General features: G+C 50.0%; 1 protein-coding gene across 1 annotated transcript; it reads right to left on the minus strand.

The window, feature by feature from the left end:
• Positions 1 to 1,296: 1,296 nt before the first annotated feature.
• Lzts1 (leucine zipper tumor suppressor 1) lies at positions 1,297 to 8,549 on the minus strand. The gene is made up of 3 exons (XM_035450660.1): positions 8,205 to 8,549; positions 5,364 to 6,161; positions 1,297 to 1,959 (listed from the first exon to the last, which is right to left on the minus strand). Exons 1-3 carry the CDS (start codon positions 8,547 to 8,549, stop codon positions 1,297 to 1,299), a joined length of 1,806 nt encoding a protein of 601 aa, XP_035306551.1.
• Positions 8,550 to 9,294: the final 745 nt, after the last annotated feature.

Here is a 9,294-nt window from a genome sequence, read left to right on the forward strand (position 1 = left end):
GCAGCCTGGCTGCCTGCTTAATCTGGCTTGCTTTGGAAATACAGAATGGGAGGGGGAGGGAAGAAAAGAAGATAATTCCTTGAACCAAGCAACTGTACTTCCCTCTGCCCCTAGCACTGGATATCTTCAAAAGACAAGTCCCACAGGTTCACATGTTGTTCTCTATAGACTGAATCTTTACAGTGTGGGGCTCCACGTAGAAGGAGGCAGCTTTGTGTGTGTACCCTGTATCTTACCCCCTACCCTGGACTGCAACCCACTCGGCACTGGTGACCCTTCCCAATCTATGAAAAGTCATAACACAGCTCTGAAGATACTATAGGGGAAGAGATGTTGCTGGCTAGGGCTACAGGCAAGGGAGGCTAATGCCCAGCTCCCACACACACTATCTAAGTGGATGGGTTATTCAGATCAAGAGTCTGACATTCCGGGTGGGGGCAGGGGCAGGGGAACATTCCATATTGGCTGCTGGCCAACTGAACCATTCAGGGAAGCCCCTGGGGCCTTGGCCTTGGCTGGACCAAGTAGAAGGCTGGGAGTGCCCAGGAACAGCTGGGAAGCTATGCCTCTTGTCATTTCCATGCATCCCACTGGGGACCCCAATATCTATGGCTTTAAAAAGAGTGACCGCTGAGAGCAAAGGGGTTGTGCAGCTCAGTTTAGACTCTGGATCCCAATGTCTGCCACGAATCTCTCCCTTCACTTCTCACTCTGACCTCTGGAAGACCTGTGACAGTTCTGTAATGCAGGATGGTCCACCCACCCCCCTCTTCCTATGGCTTGCTGGCTAAACTGTGTGGCAACCCAACCCCTCCACCTCCAGTCAGAAAAGATCAGGCTGTAGCAAAGAGTATCCAAGGCTTCTGGTTACACATGGCTTCTTTCTATCTCAAGGCATCCCAATATGCCTAGGGGATGACAGGGATTTGGGGATGACAGGGAAGATGTTTCTGTCCTTGGGTGGCCATTTGGCCTGTATGGCAGTTGCCCCACTCTCTGCTGGAGTGCCTTTCTCACTACTCTGAATGATACCAAAGTTGAGAGAAACATTAACCAGTCCATGGAGTTCCCTGAACACATCTCCAGGAGAGTTTGGGGTTCAGAGATCGAGGTCCAATAAGCAGCAGGGTAGTTAGACTGAAAAAGGCAAGAGGGGAGGAAAGGCTATGTGGTAACCCCTACCCACCACTGGGGACTCCTGAGTCTGGGCTCCAGAGCTGACCTCTCTTGGAACAGGCTCAGCCTTCCCTGTCAGCTGGGATCCAGTTCCCAACCCTCCATCCCCTAGGCAGCCCCTCAGATCTCAGTGGCTATGATGTCCTCATAGGGAATGTCAGCTCCCTCCAGGTCAATTTCAAAGGGCTCCACGGCACCATCCCCACGGGCCAGCTGCTGCAGGGCCTTCTCTAGACGCTGGTTGCGCTGGTACATGGCCAAATAGCTCTGTTGCAGCTGCTTTTGGTACTGGATCACTTTCTCCTTCTCTTCCTTCCACACCAACCGCTCATGCTGGAAGCCTGAGGACATCTGGTCATGGCCTTGCCTCTCCTCCTTCAGCTCAGCCCGCAGCCGCTCCAGCTCCCGCTGCAGAGCAGGGATGTCCTCTGAGAAAGTAGGCCCAACCCCCAGGGGCCCCAGGGATGTAGCTTCTCGATGCAGGGCAGCCTGGGCCCGCAGCTCCAGCAGCTCCTGCTCCAAAAGGTTCACCTTCTCTCGCAGCAGCTCTGCCTCATTCTTCTTGCGCTGCAGTTCGTTCTCACAGACCTCCAGCTCCAGCCCCTTGGTGCGCAGGGCACTCTCTAAGTCCTGTGTCTTCAACTCCATGCTCTCCAGCTTGCCCCGGGTGTCCTTCAGCTGTGCCTTCAGACTGAGGATCTCGCTGGCCTTAGTGTTCACCTCTATCTGGGACTCTTTGAGCTGTTGCTTCAGAAGAGAGATCTCACCTGACTTCTGACACACCTGCCAAGGGTGGGAGGAGAAAGGGTGAGACTTGGTGCCAGAGGTGATTGGCATCCTAACCAAGACAATATCTTCACTTCCTAAAGGGTTCAGGCGGCTCTTAACGGGTGTCTCGAACACAGTTCTTGTGCATGTAGACCATCTACTTTTCTTGCCTGCATTTTCCAAGTGCCTACCTCATTTCCAGTTCAGGCTCCACACCCCAGTCTGTGCCCAAACCCAAGCAAGGCTATATGCAACTCAATAATCAGTGGCTTACTCTGACCACTGCTCCCAACTCAATCACCCAACTTTAACCCCAGGGATCCCGGCTTGAGGATACAAATGCCCAAACCTCACACCTGCATGTACCCACCCCTGCACTCAACTCTGGGGTAAGACCAGTCCACCTTCATTTTACTAGTCTACCTGGCTTGGGTCACCAGGCTTCCTTTTTTGTGGGAGAGGTTTATGGTGGGGATCAAACCCAGGGCTTCATGCATACTAGGCAGGCACTTTTTTTTTTTTTTTAACTTTTTCTTTTCTTTCATGCTTTCTTTTTTAGTCGGAGGTGGGAGGAGGTGAGGAGGTATCTGAGAAAGGCTTGATATGTATAGGCTAGTGTATACCATCACTTCAAACCATACCATGACCCTAAATAACGCTTATGACCCCAACGAGCCAAGACTCCAGAAACACAGTCACTTGACTTTATTGTGCTCTTGGCCCAGCTTTTGTGGCCAAGGGGTGTTGAAGTGGTTGGAGAAGCCAGGAAAGGAGGAAGCCCACAGTTCATTGTTTGGCATGTGTACTGGACACTGCCTGTGGGCCAGGCTGGATGTACCTTTGGGGTGCAGCAGGACAAGTGACTGCCTAGTATGCATGAAGCCCTGGGTTTGATTCCCCACCATGAACCTCTCCCACAAAAAAAGGAAGCTTGGTGACCAAAGCCAAGTAGATTAGTAAAATGAAGGCCAGGGCTTGGCATTACAGAATGAACTCTTGGAACAAAACTAGAGGTTGCCACCCCTGAATTTCCCCCTTTCCTCTCCCAGTAAGGCTCCCGCTCTGTTCCCAAGTGAAATACTGACCACTTTAAAGGAGAACGCTTAGCCTCACCACCATGCACAGCTAGAGCCCAGAATTTCTTGATAAGGCCAAGTCCAGACCAGGCATGTCTCCCAAAGCCCACGTGTTAAAAGACTGGTTTCCAGTGTGGTAACACTGAGAGCTATTGGAACCTCTTAGAAGTAAGGCCTAGTGGAGGATGTTTAGTCATCGGTCCTTGAAGGGGACTGTGGGATCCTGGTCCCTTCTTTGTTCTCTTCTTTGCTTCCTGGCCATGAGGTGAAAGATGGCCACATGCCCCAACCATGATACACGTCATCCCTGGCCCAAAGCCAACAGTCTGTTTGCTAATGGATCATGAAATGAAACCTCTGATACTACAAAACTTTCCACTTTGTAAATTGCCTGTCTTATGCATTTTGTTATGATGACAAAACCAAACCAAACCAAACCAAACAAAACCCTGTAACCTACCAAGCCTATATTATATTAGCCTGAGGGAGGGAGTGAGGACAGTCACATAAAGTACAGGCTTTGAATCCTGCTTGGAACACTTATGTACCATGTGAAACTGGCACACATTTGCACCGGGGCAACACACAGTCCAAAGCATGAGCTCTGAGAATGGTTAAGGTGAAATGGCTCACGGCGTCAACGCATTTGTCTCCAACTCTCACGAGCCGAATTCTGTCCCTGGGATCCACGTGGTGAAAAGAACCAACTCTGGAAAGTTGACCTCTGATATCCACTTTGGGCTGTAGCATGTACATGCCCACCCCCCAAATAAATAATAAAAATGAGAATTTCCAGTCCACATTCTTTATTTTTGTTTTGTTTTTTGAGACAGGGTTTTTTGGTATAGCTTTGTAGCCTGTCTTGGAACTAGCTCTTTAGACCAGGCTGGTCATGAACTCACAGAGATCCATCTGCCTCTGGCTCCCAAGTGCTGGGATTAAAGGCACGTGCCACCACCACCCAACTCCAGTCCACATTCTTATAGTTAAATCCTAGCATTGATCTTTCATATGTATCAGATGTTAACCAAGTCACTTAGCCAGATATTTGTTATCGTTACTAATCTGTGTCAGTTTCCTAATTATAAATTGAAAAACTCTAACATACCTACTTCACAATATGGTTATAAGGATGAGATAGAACATGGTACTTCCTAAATTCCCTGTAAATTGAATGAGTTTATAGCAATATTTATGTCACCATTTATTACTTTTTTATTGTTTTGCTAAGTATCCTGACTAGCCAACGTAGGAACAAGATTGTTGCAATATTCAACTTAGTTCTAGACTGGACCATAAGGATGGGTGACAAAGGCCAACACTCACTTCTTATCTCTGAGATGTACAAAAGGTCCCTTTCTTCACCCTTCTTGTGACTACTTGTCACTTTACGAGGTGAGGACAGGAAGCTCCAGGCAGTCAGGGCCACACTGGTGAGCCATTCCAACCAGGCCTGATGCTAATCCATCCAAATAGAGCAACTGCTATCCTTCCATACATAGAATTTCAGAGTGATCAACAGCACTGATGTGCACACACCCCACTGCCTGTCTGCGCCATGAGGGCTGCTGGGGTGGGGGTGGGGAGGGTTGGGACTACTTTCCTACTAGCAGGATTCATGAGGGAATCTGACTGCTCTCCAACCAGGCCAGGCTCATATGGCTCATTCCAAAGAGACCGAAGGATTGAAGAAGTAGGCCCAGGATGGAATGCTTTCCTAGCAAATGTGAGGCCCTAGGTTTAATCTCCAGCGCACACACACACACACACACACACACACACACACACACACACACACAGGAAACCCAAGACAAAAGAAAACAAAACTAGTCCCCAAAGTGTGACTGTGTGTCTGTTTGTCCTTTTTCTTCTTTCCCCAATGTTTAAATCTCAGTAGAACCTGAACTTATACCTCAGCAAGTAGGGTCAATTTCATCATGTATTACTTTCCACTCACGGCAGTGTTAGGGCCCCTTCCCGAAAAGCACCAAATAGACCAATTCCTTCTTTAGGATCCTCAGACCCAACAGACACGGGTGTGACTATGCTTCTGTCTAGTCTCCCATAAGTGAGGTCAGCCCTCAGGCAGCCTGGCTGAACCTCCCTTGTCTGGGTTTTGGCTTCCCACCAAAGTCTAGGCTAGTAAATTCAAAGGCTGGGGGCCATGAGGAGGAGAAGGGAAAGAGCAAGAAACACAGATCTGACTCAGAGCATCTTCCATGCTAGTTCATTTAGGAGTCCCTTCCTTAGTCAGAAAGCTGCCTCTTTAGCAGCATAGGCCAGGGCATTCGGTGTCGATACAGATGTGGTACCAAAGCCCTGGCAGGACTAGCGGAATCTTACCTCCCACTGGGTCTCCTCCAGTGCAGGGGCGAAGTTGGTCTTCTCCCGCTCGTAGGACCTCAGCTTGGTCTCCAGCAGATCCTGCTCCTTCATGAGGCTCTCGAGCTCCTGCCGTAGCTGCCGTTTCTCCTGCTGCAGCTGTAACACCTGCAGCTGGAGAACCTGCTGTGTGCGCTGGCTCTTCTGCGAAGCTGGCTTCAGCTTGCTCTTAGGTTCCAGGCACTCCAGTTCATCCCTGGTACGCCTCGGCCGCTCCTCAAAGGTCTGACCAGAGACAAACTCCTTCTCATCGAAACTGCGCTGTAGCTTCTGCAGTGCACTTTCCCTCTGCAGCAGCTTCTGCTCCAGCTCCTGGATGGTGCACTCGTCCGTGGAGAGTGGGGAACGCACGCAAGAGGAGCCCTTGTCTACCTTGCCTGGGTGAGCCAGCTTGCTGCCCCCATCAGAGAATGACAGGGCCTTTAGGCTCATCATATTACTGTCCTGAAGGATGATGCCTTGTGTGATGTTGTGGGCTGAACCCCCAAAACGGCTGGTAGGCCCCACGGGGGTGACCAGAGGATCCAGCTGGTAGCTGCTGGTGGTGCTATGTGTGGGCAGGCTAGACATGGAGTTCCGGCCTGAGTCAGACAGTGCCCCCGAGCACAGGCCTGGCTTCAGCTCCTGTTCCTTGGGTTTGTCTGGAGGCATGGGGTGAAGCTGGTGGCTGGCACTCTCTGGTGAAGAGTGGAGAATAGCTCCTGACCGAGGCAGCACAGGCTTGAAGGCAGTGGGCCTCACTGCCCCCTTGTCAGAGCTCTGGGGAAACAAAGGGCCACATAGACTTGAGTGTCCCTCCCACAGTTATCTCACCTTTGCTCACTGTGGGTGTGTATGTGCCATCCTCATGAGCCCACCTGAGCTAAGAGGACAAGTGACACCCTTCTTGCTTGGTAGCCATGGCAAACCTCGTCAGCTCTGGGTGGGCTGAGCGTAGAACACCTTTCTTGTGTACGTGTGAATATGTGTGTGTGCACACTCACTCAGAGGACAGCTTACAGCAGACCCTTCTCTCCTTCCTCCATGTGCAAGTCAGCTTGTCAGGCTGGGTGGCGAGCACTCAACTGCTGAGATATCTCACCCAGCCCAGCACACCATTCTGAGAAAGCTCTAAGGGAGCTGGAGGCAGTGGCCAAGAGCACTGGCTGCTCTTCCAGAGGTCCTAGATTCCATTCCCTACACTCACATGGTAACTCACAACTGTTTTGTAACTCTAGTTCCAGGGGATCTGAAAGCCTCTTCTGGCCTCTGTGGATACCAGGCACACATGTGGTACACATACATACATGCAGGTAAAGACCCATGTACATAAAAAAAAAAATAAACAAAATCTTTGGAGAAGGAGGAGGAGGAGGAGGAGGAGGAGGAGGAGGAGGAGGAGGAGGAGGAGGAAGAGAAGAAGAAGAAGAAGAAGAAGAAGAAGAAGAAGAAGAAGAAGAAGAAGAAGAAGAAGAAGAAGAAGAAGAAAACAGTCTTAAGGTCAAGCTTGATGGAACATGCCTTTAGTCATTAACTTGGGAGGCAGAGGCAGGCAGAATGTCTTCAGTGATGGCCCAGTCACTGTGCTGATAGCAGTCGCTCCCACTGGTCCCAGCACTCTGGGGTAGGTAGGGTAAGGTAGATGGGCATTGAGGTTTGGTGCAGCTAGGACGCAGGCTGTGTAAACACAGTACCCCCTTACCCTCCACCTCTTTCCACTAAGCCTGGCACAAGACTGAATCACTATTTCCAGTCCTAGCTGGAAGATCATTTGGAATAGAAGTCCTTTCTGAAACTTGCAGTTTCCCTCAGTGGAGGACTTTGCCTTTTGCCAGGTCTTTGTTTGGAAAGTTCTGTGCAAACAGGGGCATCTTTCTTATTCTAGCTTGAGAATCCCTGGTCCTAAAATCTCAGATCTGAAATGCTCCAAAATCTGCAAGGCTTTGAGTCCAGACAAGATGCCAAGAGTGGAAAAAAAATCAACACGCTAGGAGATTTTGGGTTAGTTTGTGCATAAATTATTTAAAACATTACATAATCATCTTCCACTTTTGTGTGCCTGGTATATATGATACATAAAAGAATGTTGTGCTTAGATATCTTATGTCCATGCAAATATTTCATAGTCTGAAAGACAACAACCCTGAAACCTCTGACACTCCTGTTCCCAAGCATTTCAGATAAGGGGTATTTAACCTGTGTTTGAAAGCCATTGGCTCTGCCAAGAGTGGGCATGGAGACTGAATAGGTGACTTGTTTTCAATGTGCACTAGTGAGGCTTATGAGATCCTGAGCTGTTGGAGTGGCTAGATTTCTAAACACCCAGGGCTCTTTGTGGGCATCCTTGCTCGTCTGACAACAAAATCCATGCAGTGAAGCCAGATACTTGCTCTGACAACAAAATCCCTTCTCCAGCCAAGGGGGCCAGAAACCAAACCACAGAAAGGGCAGGGACAGAGTGAGGATGCTCGCCTCCTAGAGGCCCCTAGAGAGAATCCGCATCCTTCTGTCCACTCTTCAGGGGGATAAGAGCCCCCCCTTCTTCCCCAGCCTGTGAACTTGCTGACATTTGGCCTATCTGAACCATCCAGGTTATGCCCCAGTGGAGCCTAGATTCTCTACCTCCCTTTGTTCCAGGGCAAACCTAAGACTTCCGGTTTAGGGGATAGACTTTTGATTTCTGCAGTGAAGCCAAATACTTCTGCTCTCACCCCAGCTGCTCTGGCCTCTTGGAGGACTAAATGCCTGGACCAGGGTTCCATCCCTACTACTTCTTATCCCGTTCCAACTCCCCCAAACACTTTGCCAAAGCACCCCACTTACCATTTCCAGCTGATTGGAGAAGGGCATGAGCTTAGGTGGGGTGGCTGGGTCAAAATCTACCCCAGCCTGTCCCCCCATATCCCCACTGGATAGGGCCGTGTAGTCTGGGCGGTGGGAGCCTCGGGCCTTCTGGCTGACCTTGATGTAGAAGAAGTCTTCACTTTTTCCCATTTTGGAGCTGGACTTGCCACGTCCTGAGTCCTGGGAGAAGCCAAATTTCAGCAGCCCATCCGAGTACCGGTTGAGCTTCTTTAGGTGGGAGGATTTGCGAAGCTTGTACTGCGAGGCCCGGCAATGCTTGCTGTGGAAGCTGTGGCCTGAGATGAGGCTGCTGACACTGCCCATGGTGACACGTGGCCAAGGGCCTGTGGGCTAGAACAGGGGCCTGGTGACACGGTAGCAGCAAATTGTAGTCCTGGCTCAGCCAGGGAACTATGGTCAGAGCAAAATCCTCTCAGAGCATGGGAGAGCCATAGACCTGGGAAGACACAGAGAGATCATAAGTCTAGGCATAGCACCATCACGATGATCTCTGGAGGGTAGAAAAATGTACTTCAGTCAGATGGTAGCATGGCCTCTTCATGAGTGTTTCTATCATTCTGATGATACGAGTGAGGTGGCATCCAGTGGAAGCTGAAGCACTGCTCATGGTCATGGGACCCATATGTAATGTCATATAGACAGACAGCCAATAGCTAATCTACAGGACCCTCACTATGCTAAGGAGAAGTCAGGATGTTCATGTCGGGGGACGGGAACCCATAGAGTTCTGTATGCCCAGGGAGTACTGAGGTTTAGATGCATCCCTCAGTATTTCTATTTTGGAAAATCAGTCTCCAATGCCATATGTTCATGGTATTTGGGAATGGGATTTGAACTCAGTAGGATTAGATGAGATCATGATGCGGGGAGACTAACGAGGGCATCAGTGGCTCTGTAAGAGGAAGTAAATCCAGGTGTGATGGCACACGCCTATAAGCCCAGCACTTAGAAGGTAGAGGCAGGAGGATGGAGAATTCAAGGCTAGCCTGGGCTGCATGTTAAATTAAAGACAGAAAAGGCCTGGGCTACATCATAGTACGAACCCTCT

This window comes from Cricetulus griseus, assembly GCF_003668045.3.
Source record: "Cricetulus griseus strain 17A/GY chromosome 1 unlocalized genomic scaffold, alternate assembly CriGri-PICRH-1.0 chr1_0, whole genome shotgun sequence".
In the NCBI taxonomy this organism is placed as follows: Eukaryota; Metazoa; Chordata; class Mammalia; order Rodentia; family Cricetidae; genus Cricetulus; species Cricetulus griseus.

Excerpts from the sequence above, each read along its gene's own strand:
- Lzts1 (XM_035450660.1), bottom strand. The coding sequence starts at position 8,549 with ATGGGCAGTGTCAGCAGCCTCATCTCAGGCCACAGCTTCCACAGCAAG. Across the intron at positions 6,162-8,204 it reads TCTCCAATCAGCTGGAAATG|AGCTCTGACAAGGGGGCAGT; the intron begins GTAAGTGGGGTG and ends TTGTTTCCCCAG. Across the intron at positions 1,960-5,363 it reads TGGAGGAGACCCAGTGGGAG|GTGTGTCAGAAGTCAGGTGA; the intron begins GTAAGATTCCGC and ends CACCCTTGGCAG.